The 24,457-nt window shown below is 38.5% G+C and overlaps 1 protein-coding gene across 6 annotated transcripts in view; it reads left to right on the plus strand.

Moving 5' to 3' along the window:
• The first annotated feature begins 5,323 nt into the window (after positions 1–5,323).
• The window catches only part of PAPOLG (poly(A) polymerase gamma), a 34,581-nt gene continuing 15,447 nt past the window's right edge, over positions 5,324–24,457 (plus strand). For 5 of the 6 annotated variants that reach the window (XM_085299136.1, XM_085299135.1, XM_085299137.1 and 2 more), the window contains exons 1-19: positions 5,324–5,397; positions 9,072–9,230; positions 9,306–9,372; positions 10,178–10,259; positions 10,345–10,454; positions 12,807–12,860; positions 14,373–14,484; positions 15,105–15,194; positions 15,815–15,953; positions 16,118–16,190; positions 16,274–16,394; positions 16,572–16,656; positions 17,056–17,109; positions 19,568–19,687; positions 20,033–20,142; positions 22,695–22,816; positions 22,903–23,072; positions 23,999–24,105; positions 24,199–24,425. In XM_085299136.1, the coding sequence (XP_085155262.1) occupies positions 5,381–5,397; positions 9,072–9,230; positions 9,306–9,372; positions 10,178–10,259; positions 10,345–10,454; positions 12,807–12,860; positions 14,373–14,484; positions 15,105–15,194; positions 15,815–15,953; positions 16,118–16,190; positions 16,274–16,394; positions 16,572–16,656; positions 17,056–17,109; positions 19,568–19,687; positions 20,033–20,142; positions 22,695–22,816; positions 22,903–23,072; positions 23,999–24,105; positions 24,199–24,425 (2,019 nt within the window). In that variant the 5' untranslated portion in view covers positions 5,324–5,380. Of the gene's footprint in view, positions 5,398–7,720; positions 8,105–9,071; positions 9,231–9,305; positions 9,373–10,177; positions 10,260–10,344; positions 10,455–12,806; positions 12,861–14,372; positions 14,485–15,104; positions 15,195–15,814; positions 15,954–16,117; positions 16,191–16,273; positions 16,395–16,571; positions 16,657–17,055; positions 17,110–19,567; positions 19,688–20,032; positions 20,143–22,694; positions 22,817–22,902; positions 23,073–23,998; positions 24,106–24,198; positions 24,426–24,457 lie in introns of those variants that run through there. The other variant, XM_085299138.1, reaches the window with a different exon arrangement.

A 24,457-nucleotide genomic window follows, 5' to 3' on the forward strand; every position in this document is an offset into this window, starting at 1 on the left:
GTTCTGGGTAATAAAACAAGTTWTTCTGTACAGTATAATAATTCCCACAAATACCTGAGCCAGGCAGCTGTCATTTGAAATAAGTTTCTGATTCAGAGTCTGAATCACTCCTTCTTGAATGTAAATTGTAAAAATGGKTTTTCATGCATCTTTGTTGCCTACCTTTGCAATTCATGATTGCAAAGCAATACAAAAGCAACCAAACTGGCCTTTTTGTCAGACTGCTTGGCTCATGTAGAATGGGAAGCATTACTTGTTGAGGTGACTAGAGAAGTTTATTTCCATTTTTCTACATCTAAAGATAAAGCATTTGGCTTTTGGTGAGAAAGACTTATACAAGTTTGTATTTAGCTTTTACAATGGCTGATGCACACTGGTGGAATCAGAAAAGACTTCTCTTAAGGTCAGAGCAGGTTGTTGTATGGGCAAGAGGGAGCGAAGCAGAAGGGCAAACAGTAGCTTTGGATTTGGGCATGGTTGCAGGAGAGAGCAGAGGAAAGAGTTAGAAAAGCAAGGAAGTTCCTCAACCGTCTTTCCTAGTCTTGCTGATTTTGAGACATTTTGCCTGTACCCTACTATCACACAGCAGAATCACACAGCCTTTTAGATGATTGGCTCAAATAATCAAAGTAGAAAACAGCCCAAAATAATACTGCCAAACAATTAGAGAACTGGTTGTAAATTTAAACACCATTTTTATTCATTAATCTCCAACAGCTAAAGACAAACCTAAAGCAAAATTAACATGATTGTAAGCTAAGCACTCATATCCTGTGGCTATTTTTTGGCCTGCTGAGAGAGAATGAGCTGATCAAAGACAGCCAGCTCATTGAGAGCAGCAAGATTAGTGCTGCCTCAGCGAGCTCACAGTTAGTTCCTATTAACCAACCTGTTTTAGAAGCTGGTAACACCATAATTAATCTTAGCTTCAATTTAGAGTGAAACAAGGGAGTGACCTGTCCATATACTGATGACACTGTACCCTGTAATCCAGCACAAGTTTAGTCTTCTGCTTTTGTTGAGTAAGTGAAGAACTGTAACTAATTTCACATCAAGAGGCACAAGCATTAAGCTTCCCAGGGAAAGCAGATCAGAGGTACTGTGTTGCTAGCTCAATATAACATGGCAAGTTGGAGTCGTATCAGGTGATTGTAAATAAGCCAGGAATCCACTATAAGTGTCAATATCAGGAACCAATTGCTAATAGCAATTAGTAGCAAATCAGCCTAGAAAGACATGCAGCAGCCTAATAACAGTCTCAGAACCATGCCATCAGACACAAGCATAGCCTTTCACAGCAGCAGAGTTAGGACCGACTTTTAAAACATGAATACTTTAAATACTTACAYTTCAGAGTTTTCCTCTTAAAGAGTGTAAGGCTACCAATATCAATTTCACAAAATTGTGTCTTTTAAGAAAATTGAAGTTTACAAAAAAAAAGAATTTTTCAACTACTGTTTAAATCAGTCTATACGAAATCTGTCTTTAGCAAACTACTTTCTACTGCTTGCTGTTATCTCTTACCATACATCTTTCCGTGTAACGTAACAGATTAGTGAATCTTGAAAATATTTATTATAAAACATAGCCTTCCAGAATTTAATTTTATGTTATTTTTGGCTGATATTCATCAGGCCATAAATGTATATACACAAATTATTGCTGATAAAAAAAATCTTTCCCCATGAAACATGATACATTACACAGATAAGATCCTCCTCACTTTGAGGAGTTTGAGTACAACCTTTGTCTGATACACTGTTCTCTGTTCTATGGATATTTTAATATTGYACAAAGAATATTTCCTCTAGCTGTTTCAGTTTTCAGTCAGTTTTTCCACACTGAGGTAGAATGGTTCAGCTGCAATAGCTGGTACATAGTATTTCCTGCACATACCTGAAGTTTCTCCAAAATGACCTTTGAAAATCTATTTAGACTTGAACTGTCTTTTAGTCATTAAGATGTTAAAACATTCAAATACAAAAAGAGCCATGAAGCACTTAATCAAGTAAAATATGGCATGTAGATAAAAAGAACTTCCTGGACAGTGTCTTCTTGGTATGGGTTGCAACACTTGTGATATATCTGATAAAAAGATACAAAACTAAGAAATGACAGAGTAAATCATCATACTCTTTTCATTCACACAGAGGCACACTGCATATTGTTATCACTGTCRCAGAAATCCAGCTGCACATGCCCTCATAAATATCAGCCCCTCTGACATCCCATTTAGTAAAAGAACTATCTCCAAACATAAATATATGCAAGCAATAGTGCCAGGAGGTCAGCCGATAGACAGTATGTGTGTTAAATGGCAGATCTGAGTACATAATCCTTCACATACCCATAAGGTACAGAGAGTTCAACCTGATTCACACATCACAAAATACTACGGTGCATGCCTCTGTGGACAAGAGCTGATCCTATAAGGGTTGGAGGTCGTCTTTAAGCGTGGAGGTCTTTATGGGGGAAGAGTAAACATTCTCACGTTGGCGAGATACTTCAAATACTTCACAAGAAGTTGCGTTCATCTGGACATCTACAGATRTGTTTGTACATAAAAACAACACACACCCCTGGGTGCACACACTTTTTAATGCAAGGGATTGAAAACACAGGATAAAAGAAGCGGAGTTTGTAGCAAGAGATGATAAATTTTAGGAGATCAAATAATATACTGGAAGAGATGCATGTTTTTGGGCTCACTATCCTCCAATAGTACACCATAAACCAATCTAAATCCAGATTACTATTATCCTACCCCTCCACTCCTGCAGCCATGTTGTGGTCCCTCTTCCTTCCTTGCACAAAGAGTAGCTCCAGAGCCTACAAGTGCTGAAGCAATCCAGAAACTGATCTGGCTCAGCACTGACCTGGTGCAGTCCTCTTATGGGAGGTAGAGGAAGAAGTCAGTTAAACTCAAGTTAGGCTAGTTTAAACYGTAAGGACTTAGATTTAAAAGTGGACCATTCAATTAAAAGGGACAAAAACACACAAGCATCTTCTACAGAGTATGTAAGCAGCAGCTGAACATGAGTGGAAAAGAGTTTGCAAATTTTAAACAGCAGCAAACCTAAACAACAGCAAAATCTATACTGAATATATAAACAGCTTCTTTCTACTTGGAAAAGGACTTAGAACTAACGAATTTTAGAAATTTAAAATACACACTACCACTAACTTAACAGAAAAGATACAAAACACTAGCTCGTAGAATACAACATACCAAAACCACAAACCTATATATTTATAACGCCCATCTCCGTAACAGCAGTAACAACTTACAGTACACTAGAAGCACTCAGACATAACCTCATTTGCACTGAGAGGAATATTTTCTCCTTTAAAGCACAGCAACAATTTTAGGAAAAAAAAAACATATTACTTCAGGGAAATATTCTGATAGCTTATTGAAAAGTAGAATCAAACTCATAGACTCATATTAATGAAAAAAAAGGAAAAAGGAGATCCCTGACTAGTGATTATTAGCATGCTATAGCTCAGACCCTAYACAAAAACATTATTATGTTTGTTGTTACAATGGATAGAGAAGAGGAAAACACTACCTTGAAATCCCRCATGTTCTAAAACAGCATGCTTTAGCCAGCACTTCAGATGATGTTGTGGAAACTGCATCAGTATCATTCAGCAAGTACACATCAGAGAATTTATGTATGCAGCTGATAAAGGTCCTATTTTCTATGAAAGAATATTACTCGCCAAACAGCCAGTCCAGTTCTATCCTCCAAGGAAGATTTTTCAAGCACCTTCAAGAGATAAGGTTAGAAATTAGAATTCATATTTCTATCCAGCACTAAAGAACACAGTTACTACTGAACTATTGCTTTCATACTACCCCCAATTGTTTATTTTCCACAAGAAGCAAGTTATTTATTTGTCCTCACCCCCACAAGAATAAACACCCTTCTGTGTTTCCCACACACCACATATCTTTTCTCTTCAATGATACATCTGATTTAAGCAATCAAATTAAGCTTGATTACTCTCCATTTGTATTTAGTAATAGAATTACTGTTTCTCTATTCCACCTGAACAAAAACTAGTGTRCCTGAAGACTTGTTAATTTTCTCATAACTGCTACAGGTGTTTTAATAAAAGTATCACTTAAAACCTTGCATCACTCACATCTGTAGGCAAATGTGGCTACTAAAGCAGTATTAAAGCACACAGCAGAAGCAGATAAAAAAATACRAAATAATCAGCCATTCAGAAAAAAAAAACAAAGGTAGCTGTTTTCCTCACACAAAACAGATGTTACTGATCTGAGAGAACAGAACAGAACGAAGTGTACAAGCAATAGTTTTCCTGATCATACAACAACAGGAGAATAATAGGGCATGACCAGAGATTAAAAAAAAAAAGTTTGGAAATTTTTTGGCTTTATTAGTGGAACTCAACACAGAAGCATCAGATTTTCAAAGACTTTGAAATGTTAGCACAAGTACTGCCATGCAAATAATCAAAAAATTTTCTTATGTACTTATAGCATGAAGTCATCTGAGAAGGGTATGTAAGGCTGTCCTGCTAAAAGTGCCTTCATGACTGAAAGCTAAATATGTTTTATTAGTTTTTGAAACATCAGGACAAAGGTTAAGTTTGGATTTCCTGAGAGTATCTTGTAACATTAAATRCACTATAGGCAACCCAGTACAAAATATAATGCTTATGCCTGCCTCAGAGAAAGGCTCTAATATGGTAAGATGTCAAAGCAGTTGCAAAGTAATTTTCCCCAAAGATTTGGTTAACTTTTCAAAAACACCGTGAGGTTTTATCTGTAAATTTCTGCAGACTCAAACATGGGAGTGGGGAATTGCCATCTAAACATCACAGCATAGTAGAAGACTCCTCAGGGTATTTTGGTCACCTGAACACTAATGCTGAGTGCAACAGGCAGCRTTGGCCCAGAATTTTAACTGGCAGTAGGTTAACGTAAAAAAAACTGTGCTGGCTGCCGCGAACAAAACCGACACTAGGCCGCCAGGCGGCCTCGCCGCAGCACCGCTCCTCAGGCCGCCGCTGCTCCGCCCCTGCCACCTACAGATCCGGCGGCGGCCGCCGGAGCGCTGGTTCCCGCCGTCCCGCCGCCGCGGAGCGAGAGGGGCAGCGGCAGCGGGCGCGAGCGCCGCCCGCCAACGGCCGCCAGGGGGCAGCGCGCGGCGCGGCGCGGGGCGGGGCCTCTCCCTGGAGCACCGCCCCCCCCCCCGGGAGCGCTCCCTCGCCCCATTGGCCGAGCGCCGCAGCGGCTGTCGGGAAGGAGGCGGTGGCCGCGCGCGGGGTACAAGGGGCGCGGGCGGGGGGTGGCGGCCGCGGGTTGGGTTTGCGGCGCGCGCGCGCGCGGGGTGGTGTCGCGTGCGCCATGAAGGAGACGTGCGGGTGAGGAGGCGCGTGGGCGGCCGTTGGGGGAGCGCCCCTCCCTTTCCCCCCCCTCCCTTCTCGCCTCCGCCGCGGCCGGTGCCGTCGCCGCCCGCAGGTACCGTGGGCGGCGGCAGCCTGGGGCCGCCTTCCTCGGCCGCCTTGCCCGGGGGGCTGCGCCCGTGCTGCGGCGGCGCGGCGGGAGGCTGCGGCCCGCCCGCGGGGGCCGCTTCGGTTAACGGGTTTCTTCGCTATTATTTTTTTGAAAGACCCATCTTGCTGCTGTGAGGCCTRTGAAGACACATCTTGTGGGCAGGAGCTAAAGGCTTAGCGGGTAGCGCAAGTGGAGGTCTCCAGGTGCCGAGGTGAAGCTGTGTGTTAGCCCTAGTTGTCTGGCATCTCTGGTTTTAGGGTGGCTCYGTGTAATGCTGTTGGTTTGCATCTCTGCCTTGTCATATGGTTATAACACCACCTTGGCTGGTTGTCTGGCTGTCAGGCTTTAAAATGGTTTTGTAYTGGAAAAGGAGTAGAAAAGCTTTTAAATACAAATAAAAAACTTTCTCTGAATGTTGATGTCTACAGCAAGATGCTCTAATGTGCCAACAGATCCCCACTTGTTTTTTCTTTGAGCCTTTACAGGAATTAAAGTTGCAGTTTGTAACTAGAGCTGCTCAGTCTGGGTGGGTAGCTGGTGTTATTTCAGTGAAGTCTGTTAAGTCACTGTGATGATTCTGTTTTGTCCTGTGCTGTCAGCTGTGGTGGTTCAGGAGGTAATTTCCAGTCATTTCTGCTCTCAAGTGGTGAGGGTGTTAGAAAGTTGAATGTTAGTTAACCTTACTTGCAGCTCAAGACAGGCTGACCTCATCAATCAGAGAAATGTATTCACAGTGAACACTTACACAGCAATGGTTGAAGACAATTCTCCAAACCCAAATAATGTAAACTTATCTATTCTCTCCCAAAATAGACAGGAGAAGATAGTTTGCTGCTCAGTAAAACCATAGATAAATGGCAAAAGCTGAAACAAGCTTATTTAAATTATGGCTTGTCATATGACACTAGGGTCTGTTAGAATTAACAGATCTTGCATCTACTGCAGTGGAGAAATTGAAGGAAAAGATGAGGAAATAATAAACTAAATAGACTCCTCATTTAACTAGTACACTTAAGAAGGACTAGATAACGTTGCTATACTTTTTGTTTACTTCATACTTTTGTATTTTATGTATACTTTATTATATACTTTTACTTTCTGTCTCTGAAATTTTCTTGTTTGTGTATGCCTGGCAGCCTAGTAAACTTGAAAGAGAAAAATATTTTTTATATATATATACACATATGCGTATATATATATGTAAGCTATAAAAGGAGGATCAAATTCCATTGGATAGTAGTCACTGCTTCAGTAAAACTTTCCAAGTGCCTTTTCACCTCAGCTCTTAAATCATGAGATCACACTCTTTAATGCATGCAAGAGACTGAAAAAAAAATCTTCTAATGATTAAAAGATTTTGATATTAAGAACTTTTGATTTATGTTTCTATTGTGTGATGATACATCTGAATGATACTGTTTATTATGTCAATCTCTAATTATACTCTCTATAGAAAGGAAGGTGCAAAGAAAGGTAAATGGTGTAATTCTGTATGGTAGAAATCTCAAATGTTAAAAGGTCTAAAATACTCCTGCTTTGAGCAAACTTTTTGAAGTACAAGTTTTATAATAGGGGTAATGCTTAAAACACATAAGAAGCAACTCTGCTATAGATGTTTTAAACTTAGATGTACTGCATAGCAGAACATCTTTGAGAGAAATCTATCTTCTTTCAGTGGAGGAGTGAAGCCAACAATTAGAAATAAAAAGGCAGGTGGTTCTGTTTCTATAATTCAATTGCTGAAGGTGCTCTGTGAGTGTCTTCAAATCCTGTTCCAGTCAAAATTTGTCAGGTATCTAAAATGGTGTTAAGTATTTCTTGACTAAACCAGCTAATATTTGAAGTTGTCCATAGGTAGAAAAGAAAGTATCACACTTTGAATAATGTGATTTATCATTTTAATTTTAGAATCTGGGTATGGACTCTCTGACAGAGTAAGCTAAGATGTGCTAAGATGTATTGACATTTTAATGCATCTCCTCCTCTTGCTACTAATGCTTCTACAGAGCCCCTTAATACATTAAGTAGAGTTTCTAATCTCCTGTCCCAGGCCTTTCTCTCTCCTCATGTTCAGCTGGTATGTGAAGTTTTTTTCTATTTTTTTTTCCCTTCTCACATAGTATTCTTTATAACTTTAATGGGAGCAGACTGTACCAGGCTAGATGGGGTTTGAGTAGTAACATGGAAAGACCAGTCAAAACTGGCGTATATTCCTTCTTTCAGGGGTGTGCAAGTTCAAAAAACATTTCGTTATCAGCATCATAGTAACCACTGCTACATGATTCTAAACCAAGGATTGACTCTCAACAGAAGTGCTTGCCAAGAAAGATTTGACAACCTTTTGGTAGCCATTGGCACTGCGAAAACTGCCATGCAAGTCACATCAGAGGCTAGGGTGAAGTTCATGCAAATCTGCAATCATTAATAACCCATACATGTAGATAACTGAGTTTAAATTTTGAAACCTGTGAAATCTGAGACACGTAATAGCTGTGATATGACAAGTAGGGCTGTAGTTCACTGACAATTCATCGAATACTAGTCCTCACAATTGTCTTCACTATGCAATGCCAGGTATGTAGAAGGATTAGGAAATACTTGTTCTTAATGCAACAGGGCTAGAAGAGGAAAGGAATAACAAATAGTTGCATCTCCTTGCGGGGTGGGTGGGTGGGTGGGGGAAGATGGGAGAGCCTTACTTTATACCAGTGTCTCAAACTCAGTATAAAGCTAAGCTGCCTTTGACCAGCCTTTACAATCATAGCTGAACCTGTGTTACTTTATACACTGAAATATCTTGTGTTTGGATAAAACTGATGGATAGTTTGTGTGTACAGTTAAGCCTCCGAACTATAGAGATTAAACGAGTACAGGGCACTCCTGGCAACATTGCAGATTGCTGCTTCCATTCATGCTTGCTCTTAGGCAAAAATAAGGTAATACTTAAGCATCACTAATTTACTGCATCAGTGCTATTTAAGGTACCACTTAATTATATACCTTTCCTCTGTATAATCAAGTATAATGCCTTTCCAGAGTCAATAAAAGCATGAAAAATCAGTTTTCTGCTGGCTTGTTGTGATGGCRTGCCTCATCTAACTGAAAGGAGCCAGTGTTCAATGGTCTTGTTTTCCAATAACAGGAAATTGATGGGGGTGTGGAATACCCTTAAACCTAGACTGAAATACACTGAAACTTCTGAAGTACACAGTGTTGCCCTCACTGGGTTGCAGACCTTTTTATTTTCTGATGATAAGTTATAAGCAAAGATTTCTTTTTTAAAGTAGCAGTAACTTGGTCTTTTCTTATATCCAGAATTTCAAAAGTTCTTGCAACTCTTAGTATTGGCAACTTGACCTCTAACTTACAGCTTAGTACAAGTGACTTACTGTGCATAAGCAGGGGGTTCTTTTATTCATCTTTATAACATAAACGAGAAAAGGGCAAAAGCTTAATTGGCAACCTGTAAATGGAAGTGTAGTGCCCAATAAGTTTTTTCTTGCTTTTGTGAAGTCTTCAGCATTTTATTTTTCTCCCACAGAACTTCTATGCTGCAGAACCAACCTCAGAGGCACTATGGAGTTACCTCTCCAATTAGCTTGGCTCCTCCTAAGGATGTAGATTATATTCATACTCAGAAGCTAGTTGAGGCAATGAAACCATTTGGGGTATTTGAAGATGAAGAACAACTGAATCACAGGTATAACAGGACTCTAAAACTTGTTAGTCTCTTGTTTCTTGGGCCAAATTTAGTATGACTTTTTTTCCTTTACAGACTTGTTGTTCTTGGTAAATTGAGCAACTTGGTCAAAGAATGGATTTCAGAACTTGGTGAGAGCAAGGTAAGAATTTTATAAGTTCTTACCGAAACAACTGAGACCTTTCTTTTAAGTGTCATACTGTTAGAGCTTATGCTGAAGTTTAGCTTTTGACTTTCCTCTTGTGTATCAAGTAAAGCTTTAGTAACTGTCAGGTATGGTTACTGTAAGGTATGAAAGATCTTTCATATTAGGATCTTGCAGTCTTCAGGGCAGTGAATGAATTTGTAAAGTGACTGTAGCAATTGACTGTAACAATGCACAAAACTGAAACAATATATAGTGGGATGAGATAGGTGGTAAACAGGCACTGGTTTTCAAATAATGTCACAAGGTTTAAAGCGCTCAGTCTGCCTAAACCACTTCATTAGACTTACCTTTTGTATAGCTCTGAGACTGTATTAACTTACATAAATCTCCTGAAGAGGAGACTAATGATAGGTCTTTAACTTCTATAGATTAATAAAGACTGGTACAGTACTTGTACATTTCTTGAGTTGCAAGCACTTGCTTTAGAAAAGGAGTAACAATCTATTGGACTAACAGCTCACTATCTACATAAAGACCTGTTTAAGGAGACTGATGTAATCTTTCTAAACTTAGATGTTGCTGGGATCTTACTCTCAAGTACTAAGGAGTTACAAGCTGTGATCTGTTGACACAATCACGGAATAGTTGAGGTTGGAAGGGACCTCTGGAGATCTAGTCCAGAGAGCCTAAAGACTTCAGCTGAGTGTCAAAACAAGCTCAATCCAGTTAAGCTTGCACATGAGTCAATATGTATCTTGTATTCTAAAGTGAATTCTTTTTTTTTTTTTTTTACCCACAGAAACTTCCCCCTTCAGTAGTAGCAAATGTTGGTGGCAAAATATTTACATTTGGTTCTTACAGGCTTGGAGTACACACCAAAGGTAGAACTTCAGTTATCTGGTCATGATACAAGTGTATGAAATTTGCTAGCTACATTAACTGAAGAAATGGAATATCTCTTTGCAGGTGCTGACATAGATGCTCTTTGTGTTGCTCCTAGACATGTGGAAAGATCAGATTTCTTTCAGTCATTCTTTGAAAAACTAAAGCATCAAGAGGAAATAAAAAATCTAAGAGTAAGCTTTCTCCTTCATAAACTGTGCAACTTCTGGAAATAACAAGAATATTCACATTGGTACAGGCCAAAGTTAAAAGTCAAGCTTTCAGTTTCTGTTCTCAATAACTGCATCATAAAAAAAAAAAGGCTTGGGAATGAGTCATCACTAGCAAAAAGCAAGGTTGTCCRTAGGACCCTTGCTTTATTCCTAGATGTATGGAGAGGCCTAGGAATAAGGTAATTGCAAGCACTGAGGGGAGAGGACAGCCTGGGTACTTGGGCAGATGAATGTGATGTGGAAAGGCTTCTGTCAGTGCCTTTGCCATAGAGTTCCTCTGCATGCTATTCAGGACTCCAGCCTGATACTTTTTGCCTAGGTGCTCCAGCCTGATACTTTTTGCCTAAGTGATGCCTACTGACAGCTTTATATGAAGTCAGTGGGAGCAATGCTGTGAATATGTAATACTAACTGCTTTGTAAAATCACCTTCAGGGTGTTGCAAATCTTGCATGCAAAACTGAACTCTAACTTGTCAACTTTTGAGCCATAAAATAGGGATAATAACACTTCCCTTGTGAAGGAAAAGGGAAGTGAAGACACTTTTATAGTGAAGTCCTTAAGGTGCACATTACTCARGTGTCTAGGGAAAGCTAGAGGAAACTGCTAGACTGTGTATCTTACACAGGAGGTAAAAGAAGTTTCAGCTTAATTAGTCCTACAGATAGAAGTTTAAATATGATCTTAAGTGCAATATGGTGACGTGCTTTCATAGCTAAGCTGCAAAAACTTTTTTTGTAACTGCTGGCTATTTTGAAAGATGTAACAACTAATACTACGGGTGCTATTAGAACTGCATTTCTAGCATCAGTTGTCACGATAGTTAAACCAGCTGCCTTTGACATCTCTCCTGCTGTTGCTTCAGTCACTTGTGTAGTTGATTCCTGTCAGTTATTCTCCAAGGAGTCCATGTTTGAGTAGAACAGCAATGAGACTTGAGGCATCTTGAGATAATTAGAAGTCTGAAAAGTGCAYGGAGTACACGAATCCTTCAGTGAACATCAGCAGCTAGGTGTTTCCTTAGCTTCTCAAGTTCTGCTCTGCTGTTGGTCTTTGCCTCCCACTGTGGGCCTGTAGTCACAGCCTCTGACTGAACAAGGCTGGTTTGTTTTACTCTAGTCACTTTTCCTCTCAGGATGCCAGGACTGCTTTCCTTTTTCCACTAGAATTCAATAGAGTATCCCACAGCTTTTTATGTTCTTGTCTTGTTCTGTTCATGTTAAATGGCTCTGTTTCTAGATTCTTGCCCAGCTTATTCCCTACATGTTCAGATAGGACTGTTTTTTCTAATGCTGTTTGTGGGAGACAGAGCCTAACTGAGTATAGGGGAGAAAGGCTGTGTCCCTCTGGACTAGCCAGATAGTTACTACCTGTGAATGGCTAACCATTGTGCTTCCCCTAGAAACTTGAGTTGGAAAGTATGATATTCGTATGTGTTCCAGCTGCAGTTGAGGGGTGTACTTGCTCATTTCTGTCTAGTCTAGTGTGTGTGGAGGAGTTTTTTTTTTTTTTTTGGCAACACTGAACTCTAGCTGCTAAAATCCCTAACCGTAGTATTAATCCTTTGGTTTAAGTGATAACGATAACTACTTGGCTCAGTTCAGGCTAATCTTCATAGTCAGTGAAAATGTTGAAGCGTTTGTAGCTTCCTGCTGTGTGTTTAGGGACAAGGTTCACAATAAAAACCTTTCTTTTGTCCAAACCCTGACAAAGAAAAAGAGGTCCCCTTGTCGTAGTCTTCCTTTTGCAGTTTTTGAAAGATTTCGTATGTAAAGCTAATGAGCCTTTGTTCAGATGACTTTCCTGAAAACAGAATTTCAGTGGGCTGTGGGACAAATCTAACAAGTGGTCTACTCTGAGCATGACAAAACTGAAAACTGTCCAATAAGATAGCTAGCAGCTATTTCAGGTGTGATAGGAAACAAATGTAGGAGACCAGAGCACACTGTCAAATGTGGACTCTTTTTTCACTTCTCTGGATATTAGCCAATAGTAAGATAGCTGCAGATATCTTCACTTGTTTTCCTCACTGCCTCGCTAAGTACCGTGAGTACTGACATTGATGGCTTATTTTGCAATGACTGTTAATCAAAATACATGATCAGCCTCCAAGCCTGTTTCTTAAATAGCTTAAGCTACTATTAGTATGATGCTACTTGCTGCATATAAACAATTTCCACTCAAATCGTAACTGACAATCATAACTAAGGTTGTATCCTGAGTAGTTTAACTACATGAACTCTACTTTATCCTAGTCTAGGAAGAATGTGAAAAGTAGCAAAAAGATGCTTTCTTACGCTTTTCCTCTTCACAGGCAGTTGAAGATGCGTATGTACCAGTTGTCAAGTTTGAATTTGATGGCATTGAGGTAAGAATTTCATTGTTTTTTTTAATGAAGGGTTTTTTTTGTTTGTTTTAGCTTTGAAATAGGGTAGTTCTTCCAGGGGTCAGTGCTACTTAAAAGGTTATTGGTAGGTTAAATTGGATATAGGAAACTATAATTGTATAGTTTTCCTACAACTTGTCCCCAGAGAAGACACTGCACTAGAACTGGCAGCTACAGGAGAATAATACAGAGGAGAAATCTAAAAGCTATTCTGAAACAACTGTCCTGGTAAAACTGAAAATAAAATAAATGAATATAGTGGCACTGATAAAGAGTATCTTAAATCTCAAACTTTTGACAGTGAGGTTTGAAATACTCATTTTGTTAATGGAAAATGCCTTAGATGGTAGCAGATCAAGGAATGCAATGCTTAAATCAACTCAGAATGGATAGAAAAGAGCAGCTGTGTATCAAGAATGTGAGTTGCTGCTCATCTTTCCTTGCTACAGGTGTTGAACCTTCTATGCAGGACTGCTGAATTCCTAGTTTGCTCTAGTCCACCAGGAAGCAGAATCTAAAATGACAATGAGCAGGGAAGGGAGATATTATTACAAACTAATTGCCCCTAGGAAGCATGGCAGGCTTGGGAACAGCAGGTACATCTTTTTCTAAACCTGTTCTGTAGACCATGGTGGCCTAATCAACTAGTATGTATTTCACAAGTATGTGTTGATGAGGAATAGAAGCAGTGTTTCTTGGTAATTGTCTTCACTCTGACAAGCTAGATTTCTACAAAGTGCTGTTTTTATTCATAGTATGTGTACGTATACAACTATTTATGTTTTGCATGGAAGTGTTTAGTCTGCCCATGTGATTTATATAGTGACCTACAAAGGAAGCAGCTGTGAGGTGAACAGGATCTAGAAAGTGAAGAGACCCAAATGGCAGCCTCATCTGCCTAGATTTTTCAGCTGCAGGCATCCTCACATCTTGACTAAATCTTAGACAGCAAATAAACATCTGAATGTTATAATACTTAAGCAAGTTACTGCACTGGCATCACTGCCATGAGGACACTTTTTCAATGGCCTTTTGATGGTCTTTATTTGTAAAGACATAACAGAATAATCTTCTAGTAACCTCACTGTACTAAAAAACATGCTTTAGGATCAGAATAACTTACTGCATAAGGAAAATGCTGTCATCCTCATTGAAGTTGAGGTGGTTGAATCTAAACTTAGCCAAAGAATTGTGATGCAGCTTCCCTTTTAAGTAGAAATTTAAGTTTAGCATGATTATTCGACTTTTTTTTTAAAAAAAGCTTCCTTCAGTTTAAAAAAAGATGTAATGCAGTATAGTTTATGTAAGTAAAAGCTGGAACTTCTAATRGTTTTCTCAATTTCTGACAAATGCATCTCTTGAGCTTTGCAGTCATGTAATTCTAAATATGAATAACCCTTACTGTTCTCTAGGGTTTACCAGTTGTCCCCCATTAGTGTGCTGTTTGCAAGCAGTGCAGCATTCTAACTCATAGTTGGCTCTTCTTTCTCCAAGATTGATCTCGTGTTTGCAAGACTGTCTGTACAAACTATTTCTGATAATCTTGATCTCAGAGATGACTCACGTCTGAGAAGTCTGGATATAAGATGTATACGGAGCTTAAACGGTAAGCATGTTCATGCTTATTTAAAAATAAAATGTTACTGAAGCTGATATAGAAATCTGTAAAGAAACACACATTCTACAATCAAAGTTTCTGTGGAAGATACAGGAGATCTGTTTCTGCATGCTTAAGATCTGAGGAGGTGGGGAATGAACTTCTAAATTTAAAAGTTTTAAGGAAAGCAATCAGGTAGACCTTTATTTCCTGGTCCTTTGGTCAAGCTGTGCGTTGTGTTTTTTTTTTTTTTGACCACAGCTTCCTACAGATAAAGGAGAGCACTTGATAGAGAAGAGTGTGTAGCAATTCATTTTTTTAAAGAAAATGGTATTTAGAACACCTGAAGCCCAAACTGTTTGCCATTTAACGCTAGCTCAATGGTCCCTGGCTGTTGAGAAACCTAGCTTTCAAAATTCATGTAGAAAGAGCCTACTAAAAATTGTTTGCTGAAGTCTGAACTATGAAAAAGATGTTCCATGCACAGGTTCAAGACATGAAGTATTGGTCATCCAAACTTGTTTTCATAGTCTTTTGATGATAAAAATTAAGATATTCAACCAGCAGAGTAGGGAACTAGATTTGTACTTGTTACTGTGAACTTCTGTACCTCAACTTTTCTCTTACAGGCTGCAGAGTTACTGATGAAATACTACATCTAGTGCCAAATAAAGAGAACTTTCGACTCACACTCCGTGCAATTAAACTGTGGGCAAAGCGTAAGAAACGTGATTGTTATGATCTTTAAAGTTTCGGAAGTATCTCATGTTGAAAAAGTTTCTAAGCCTGTTAAGGAATAAATCAGCTTTGGATAGTTGCTTAAATGTCAGTTTTATCTTGGGCACAGACTAACTCTTAGTTTATTTCAAATCTAAACTAAAACCAGTAAAGATCTACCTGTGTGCTAGATTGTCTTTTGTTTTTCTTTTTATGAGGGGGTGGGGGGGTACATTTACTTTTCAGGATTGTAACTACAAATGGTGAAAAAGATTAAGACATAAAAGCTTGGGCACRTGGCTAGAGCAAGCACTAAAGAATAATAGAACTTTTTTCCCTAAAGGAAGTTGTTGTTAAGTATATAGCTGTAACAATATAAGTAAATTTCAGTGGCAATACTTTGGGAAGTGGTAGTCTGTTTTTTGTTTTTTGTTTTTTTTTTTTTCCCTTTCAACACTCAAATGACAACATTTTTGTCCTTATCCCACTACAAAAATACTTGTCTTCACTGAGGCTGAAGTATACTAAGTATTCTTCAGATTGTAAAGTTCCTGCTGTAAATCTGAAGGGATATACTTATGTATTGAAAGAATAAAGGCTAACTAAAATGTATTCATTCCAGGACGTGGTATATACTCCAACATGCTGGGATTTCTTGGTGGGGTTTCCTGGGCGATGCTAGTAGCAAGAACGTGTCAGCTCTATCCAAACGCGTTGGCTTCTACTCTTGTTAACAAGTTCTTCTTGGTTTTTTCAAAATGGTAAGAGATATTGTTTATGATACTTTAAACTGTACCAAGAAGCAAGTCTTGTAAAGCTAGTTACTAATTTAAGAATTATGTCAAAAACATTCAGTTTTAACTTAATTACATGCTTGAGCTTTAAATTGATGGTTAATTATTAGTTATTGACCCTTCTTGTATAGGGAGTGGCCAAATCCTGTGCTGCTGAAACAACCTGAAGAGAGTAATCTTAACTTACCTGTATGGGACCCTAGGGTATGTAGACACTTAATTCAAAAGCCTTTATTTTTTTCTTCTATTCTACGTTTATGCTAAGCAGAACTATTCTGTTGCCATAGGTGAACCCATCTGACCGATATCATGTAATGCCTATAATCACGCCAGCCTATCCRCAGCAGAACTCTACGTACAATGTATCCACATCAACACGAGCTGTAATGGTGGAGGAGTTCAAACATGGTAAAGATATTAATTTCTTACCACACTTACCAATCAATTGTTAATTGATTGGAAAAAGTATAATGCTTTGTAATGTAGAACTGCATTGTGTCAAGGGAATTCTGACCTGTGCATTAGTGTTCAGAATTACCTTATGAAGTTCATAACTCTGGCTGATTCACTGGGTTTTAATTGCAGGTCTTGCCATTACAAATGAGATTCTTCAAGGAAAAGCAGACTGGCCAAAGCTCCTAGAACCATCAAACTTCTTCCAGAAGTACAAGTATGCGTGAAGTCTGTCTGAACTTGAAATGGTTTGTGTACTGGTTAGCACAGGGGATTTTGGCTTTCAGCCTAAACAGAAGATGGCATTAATGCTTGTTTTTTCAGAAAACGGAGGTGATTGACTTTTGGCAAGCATGAGTGCAGGGATATTGGGCATGCAGAAACTGCATATCATAGTGATGATGCCATTTTTATTAACAAAACTATAGTATTTTGACTGTAGCAGAAAGATCCTAAAGGATGTAATCAATTTTTCTTTGGTTAATACTGCATAGAATACAAGATATAATCTTTTCTTGTTTGGAAGTCCAAATCTACATATTTATGGCAATTGCTTTTTGGTTTCACTTAAATGAAGTCCTAAAGCAGTATATTGTTAATTTTCCTTCTCTTTTAGACATTATATTGTACTGACTGCTAGTGCATCTACTGAAGAGCATCACTTAGAGTGGTAAGACTCTTTGAATGTGTATTCAATAGGTAACTGAAACCCAATTCAGTGTTGCACTACATTCTGCCAACAAAGTATTAAAGTGTACAATTCGGCATCAAATACAGTATCAGTTGAACTGGGGGGTTCACCTGCTAAATCTTGTAAAAGGCAGACAGCATTAAACTTGTTGTTTGCAAAATTGACCTAAAGAGTGAGTCAGGTTGAGAAGGGATAAAGAGCTAGTGTGTGTATATACCTCAAAGTCAGATGGTCTTAATCATCTGGAGAAGATGCAGTGAGTGGGCAACTGTTCACCCCAGCACATTGCAAGTTAGAAGTTCTTTTTTACAGAGACTGAAGTAATCATGGAACACTTGATGTGATCAGATATGTAATGACGACTCAAGAGCTGGATCTTTCAGTGATTTCTAGACCTCCTTAAAATGCTAGACTTCATAACGTTATTGCTGAATGTAATACTTGATTTACAGTTCAATTAACTAAGTTGCTGTGGTTATGTGGTCAGCCTGTACCAAGCCCTGCTCTTTCCTAGTGAAGTGAAACAAGCCTATTTAATCTGGGAGTAACCTGCTGACACTCAAGGAAGAGCAACTGAGTGCTGATAAATCACACTTACTAAATTTTAACATAGTAGGGGACTCRACCTCTTGGGTTCAGTGCAGAAAATGTCAGCATTTTGGTATAGTCAATAGCAGATGGGTAAACTGCAGAAGTGCTGGTCTACTTTGTAAAACTTAATGTGAGAACCACCTCAACTGTAATTAGAGGAAGTCACTGTTTAGTGCATTGTTTGTTACTCTCTTAAAGGAGGTATGTCAATATTTACTTGCTTGACCTGTGTGAATAACAGTACCAAGTAATTGTGTGAATTGTAAAATAGGAGAAGACTTGGAGGAGATCTYMTCMATGTGTATAAGCATGTGAAAGGAGGATGTAAAGATGATGAGACCAGGCTCTCTTCAGTGGCACCCAACAATAAGACAAGAGGCAGTGGGCGCAAACTGAAAACAATGAAGAGACTTACTGTGAGGGTGGCTAAGCACTGGAACAGGTTGCCCAGAGAGGCTGTGGGAGTCTCCATCCTCGGAGACATGCAGAAGTTATCTTGATGCAGTCCTGTGCATTGTGCCCTAGCTGACCCTGCCTGAGCAGCAGGATTGGACTACATGATCTCCAGATGTTCCTTCTAACCTCAGCTGTTCTATGAGGAACTAGAGAATCAGTACTGTAATATGAATTTTGGTCTTAACTTTGCAAAGTTTCTATGTAAAGAAATGAATACTTTGCTTGCTTCAAGCGAGCAAGCAAAGGAGCTCTACATATAACTATCCTCTGTTCTGAAGGCACCTTGATTACAGTTCAAAGTTTGGCTTGTGTTCTATAAGATGATTCATTAATTTTTGCACTGCCTCTAAATGACAATGTTTAAAAATAACTTTAATGAGTACTACTTCTCTGATCTTTTAGCCTGTTTAGTTAAAAATTGTATCAGCTACAACTTGATGTCAGTCACAAGTAGATGTGCAACAAAGTTACAGGCATAGGGCTTTTAAAGCTATAGATTTATTTTTAACATAGAATAGTTCTAACAGAACAAAGTAGTATATCCCAGTATTTTACAAGAAAGACAGAAGTTCCAGGAAAAGCTGCAGTTCTCTGTAATGGAAGAAATGAGGACAATGAAGCTCTAGTAAAACTAAAAAGCAGAAAATAGACTTGCTTCAGTTTTTCTGCTATAAGGACAAGTTTAGTTAAACAGCTTTTAGGTAGATTTGGAAGTAGACAGTATACCTGTTTTTCCCCCARCTTAAGACACTTCTGAATAACATACAGATTTTTAACTGGCTTCCGAGTTAAGTGTTTTATGTAACTGCAGCAAACGGCAGTACTTATTTAAAATGAAAACCTTTGAGGTCATGATTCTGATCTTGAATAAGTTTCTGATGAAATTAAGATGCCTAGATTATTCTTTTTAATAAAGGAACTATGTTTTCAGTTTAGGTTGAAGGAAGGGAAACTTCACTGATCAGTCTGCAGGAAGAATTCCATCTACACTCAGGTGTAACTCAATAGCTATGTTCAAGGTTTTTTTTCTGAACTACTTTTCTCCTTGATCTTTGGAGTAGAAAGAGGAATTTTGTTCCCTTGCAAATACAGCTGAAGATGCTGGGGCCTGCTGCTTACTGTCTTCATCGTAGGTTCAGTGTTGAAGGGCTGTATCTAAATTGTTAGAGAACTTACACAACTCAGTCTTTTGAACCTCTGAAGCTCAAACATCACTTGGAACTTCCTTAAACTGCAGAGTGTATAATATAAAATCTCATCTACTCAGCTGAATGAAACTTACTACTTACTGTTCAGTTAGTATTTATGATTAACACTATTTTAAACCGATGTATAATATTGTACTGGATACAGTTTAAAAAAAAAGCAAATTTTATTCTTTTTTTACTAGGGTTGGACTTGTTGAATCTAAAATCCGTGTGCTGGTTGGAAATTTGGAGAGGAATGAATTTATAAATATTGCACATGTAAATCCACAGTCTTTCCCTGGCAACAAAGAACACTGTAAACAGTGAGTTTCATTAATTTTCTTAAATGTATTTTGGCCAGTATATTAACTTGTTAATATCAGTCATCTTTACTCATCTGTGAGATGTTCAGTTAAGGACATACTGTTTTGTCAGTACAGATTCTCACAGGCAAGCTTCTGAACATGTAAGACTATATACTCATTTAAAAATAAGGATTTCAGAGTACCTCAGTGCCKTAGGTACAGGCTTATGCTAAGCTTTAACTGTTATATATCACTAAATTGTGTAGGATGTTTTGCTTAATCCCCTCCTGAGACTAGAGGCTAGCATCTAAATCAACCTGGCATCCGTGTGTAAATGATAGACTTGTGAATCTGTCTTTTTAGGAGTGGCTATGTGTCAATGTGGTTTCTTGGAATCATATTTAGGAAAGTGGAAAATGCAGAAAGTGTTAACATTGATTTAACATATGATATACAGTCGTTCACAGATACAGGTAAGCCTATATTTTGTTCTAGACTTGTAGGGTTTAATTTTTTTATTCTAGTGGGAATTATTTAATGAAATGAATTGTACTTCCTCCAGTGTTAGCTCTCTATAGAGAGCTGAATGTATAGAGCACTTAAGTTTCTTATTTTGACACTTTGGCAAAGTAAGACCATCTTAGAATGTGCATCACAGTCATGCACCAGGAAAAGAGACACTTCCAAGTAAGCCAAATATACTGGATTTATGAAACAGTAAATTCAGCTGATACCAGGACTGAATTGTAGAATTCATAGAATTCTACAACATAGAAAAGGCAATGTCTTGGTAAACCTAGGACTTAAGTTGTTCTAGTAGATGTGTAAAGATACTTCTTTTGACATGGGCACATAGTAAATCTATAAAAAATAACCAAGTGAAATAGCAGTTTTGCACATCACAATAAATGCATCCAATAATGCATCCATGAAGTGGTAGTCAGACCTGAAGCCTGGAGATATCCATTGTCATGCAGCTGTCAAAATGGCTGTCAGTAGTTAAACTTCTGAAAGTGGGAATTAAACTCTTTCAGATTCTAAAATAAATTGTTACTGCCTGTTTACAGTGTTTTCCTGAAATACAGTTTGAATATGATAGTCTCAGAATTGCTCCTTCCTACTTGGAAAGCCAGTGAGTTGTCACAATGCAATTACATGTGGTCTAGCATGTAAACATTCATATTAATCTTCCTACTGTTACCTTTACAGTATGAATATTTTTATTTCTAAGCCTACCAAAGTGCTAGATACTGCAGAATCAAGGGGCTTGGAGTGGTGGGGACGGGTGGTTTGAAAACATAAGTTTTGCTATTCCATAGTCCATTTGTTTTCTCCCAGCCTGAATAAATTTTTATCTTTTGGAAACACCTGTGCGCTGTTAGGCTTATGAATAGCCATCTTGAAGAAGAATTAAGGAAATTGGATCACTTGTGTCTGAAGTAGCAAGTGTGTTTGGGCAAAACTTGGAACGTTTGCTTCGTACTATGGATAACCTCTCCATCAGTACAATCTGAGCTGTTTGTTGTCTTGGTCTAGCTTCCACTTAAATATGCAGTGAAACTTGACTACTTTTTAGCTTATACTTTGGGAACTGAGGAAATGCAGAAGAATGTTTGCATCAAAGTTCTTGTCTGAATTTCAAGCTGAGGGAGACAGGAGTGCAAGTCTAGGAAGTCTGTACAGATGCTTATCTTGTATGTTGCATCCAGTGGGTTATACCTTTTTGGCTTCAGGCTTTTTGCAGTGTGTTTCAGTGTTATGGCAAATGTGCTAGATCTTGATACAGCATACGTCTTCTATGCTGCGAAGAGTCAGACTAGAAGTAAGGCTTACTGCTTTATTTCTGTGTAAAAATGTTACCAGTATAACTGTGTTCTTGGTCTAGTAAGCACAGCCTATAATACRTTCCAGGCTAGGGCTTGAAGCACAAGAGTTCGAACAGAAAGGGTATTAAAGTTGTGAAGTCCTTTGGCAGATATGGGAGTGACCTATTTGACACAGTTATTTGACTGAGTAGGAAAGCTTTCTCCTTCACTTAAAGAATATTTATAGAGGGCAAAGGTAACTAAGCCGTCAGGCTCAAGAACATAGCRATCTGTTTGGAAGGCTTTTAAAAGAATTTTACTTCATTTTTAAATAAAACTGTAATTGAATTTGCTGTGAAGCAGCAGTTTGTATCAGTGTGAGGTATTTCTGCTTTTTTTTTTTTTCCCCACATATAGGCCTTCTATAGAAAGACTCGATAAGCTTTTTGTGTAGCCCTGTCCTTAATTTGATCCCCTGTGTATGTTAGTAAGCTGACTTCTTTCTAGTTCTTCTCAGGATCGACCTTCTAGACAAGCTTGTCTGAATGTAACTCAATTCTATAACGACTGTTGTGCTAGAGTAGAATTTAAGTTGCATAAAAGGTTTTTTTGTAATCAAGTTAGGAAAAGCTTGCTTAAATTGTAGTGTTTATAAGTCAGACCTCCTTTAAATCTGGTCTTGCTTTCTCTGGCAGATTTTAATGTCTGAATTACTAGGAAATTGGATGATGTTGCAGGACTTGTGAAAATGTAATCATCACCATAAATACCAGATAAAAACTAGCTCAAATCTTGAGAAAAATGTCTGGTGTCTCAGTGTTCACAGCAGGTATTTCAGGAAGTAATTTGCATCTGTTCTTAATTCTTAATCAGAAAACTAATGGTTATGGAGTCTTTCCTCCATTAGCTTAGGACAACTTGGATATGGTCTGTACAATTAGCAAACTGGCTATAAATGACCTTAAACTCATATTTGAACTGAAATAGCTATGATATAGCCAGCCTGAACTAGATGTGCAATGGGTATCTCAGCTCACATTCATCTTCAGACTGTATGTAGAGTGCTTGGGTAGCGTTTTATGTTCTGCTATGCTGAAAACTTCTTGCTTTGGGCGGGACAAACTTAAAAGCTGCTGTTTCTAAAGAACCTATATGTAGCTTCAACATGTCTGTAACAAAAACATCTCCAATAAGAGGCATAACACAAAATTTAATGTTAGTTTACAGGCAGGCTAACAACCTCAACATGCTGAAAGAAGGTATGAAGATTGAGGCAGCTCACATGAAGAGAAAGCAGCTCCACTATTTTTTGCCTGCAGAAACCTTACAGAAGAGAAAGAAGGTATAATAAAATTTTGGCTCTTCAGGAAACTTTTCTTTTTGCTTGCTTATTCTTTTAAGATCTCACTTTCTAAACTGTTGTTTCAGCAAAGCATGCCAGATATTAGTCACAATGCTAGTGGACTTCAGTCCAAAAGGGCCTCTTCAGATGGAAGCTGTTTGGACAGTTCCAGAGACATGGACTCCAGAAAACCATATAATTCCCCTTTGTTAAATAGGACATCTAAATTGGACATCTCTGCAGCAGAAATAGAAAGGTTAGCACTATAACCTTAGAATGGGGAAGAAGCTGCTGTTAACTGACTTGCAATGCAAACGAGTTCTAGGATTTCTTGTTCCAATCTGTAGATCACGAGCATGTGGAGTACTCCAATGGCTTAAATGCAGCTGACATCTTGGGAGTGGGGAGGATGAGGAGGGGTTAAGAAATTTGTGAAAAACTTATTCTCACACATCTGTGTACATTAAAGATCTTGGTGCTGGTGAAGTGATTTGGTCCTGAATATAAATCCACTTAGGCCAGTGTGTAATTTGGACCTGGAGCACTTTACCTGTAGGTAACACTGTCCTTTCTAACAAAAGGTATGATTAGTACCTGCTGGGGTTAAGTTGTAATGAAGTACTGACCTTAGCCACAACAAAACCACCAACTTACTACTGCTAACTTACAGTGGGGCAGCATGAGAACGCCCTGGCAGTGATACTTCTGGGAAGTCTATTTGTCCATAAAGTACTTGAGCACAGAGGAATAAGGAATTTTGAGAGCAATAGCCCAATAATATCAAATATGTAGTGCTTGGTGTATTGTGGCCCAGTTCAGTAATGGAGAAGTACTATGCAATAATAATAATAATAATAAAAAAACTTGGGGGTACATATATATGGAGCAGATAAACTTGTTAATAGGAGCACAGTGCTGGATATTCTAGGCTGGAAAACAAAGTTAGAACATGGGGACTCAGCTCTACTGCATGAAGAAGACACTGAAGTTTAAATTTGAAGTGTAAAGTTCAGCAAAACGAAGATCTCATGCTAGATTACTTACTAGTTTGCCTTTGCTGAGCAGAAGTGTGACAATAAGCTAAGAAAGTAGTTCTGTCTTGTTTGAACTTTTGAAACTATGTATAGTACTTTGTAAACTAACACTTTGCAAGTCAAGCATTCAAAACTTTGATTTTTACAGAAATGCTGGAATTCAGCTAGCTAATGGTGCTAGCAGTAGAGAGAAGATACCTAATGTAGCTGTTCCATCAGTGTCTAAGGGGCTGTCCATTCCAGTTATTGGTTCAAGTATGTATAAAGTAGTGTCTTGGGGAGAGGGGGAGGGAGAGATGCAGTCTTTAATGTCATGGTTAGATTCTAAAAGCTGAGTGTCTCCCACAGAAGTGGAGACTACAGTTACAGTAAGAACATCAGGACCTCCTTGCATTGGTTGCACCATTCCTACTGTAGTAGGACATAACACAATTTCTCGGCTTAGAACACATCTTGTCCAAGGACAGCATGAACTAAATGGGACTCCGGCTTCAAATTCTAAGAATGCTGCACCTAAACGACCTTATTCACCTACCTCAGAAGAATGCCCTAAACGACCAAAAGACAGAGAAAAGGTAAAAGCTTGTGGGTAGCTAGGCAGGGGATG

Source organism: Rhea americana, unplaced genomic scaffold, assembly GCF_003343005.1.
Source record: "Rhea americana isolate MKP2758 unplaced genomic scaffold, rheAme1 scaffold_146, whole genome shotgun sequence".
Lineage (NCBI taxonomy): Eukaryota > Metazoa > Chordata > Aves > Rheiformes > Rheidae > Rhea > Rhea americana.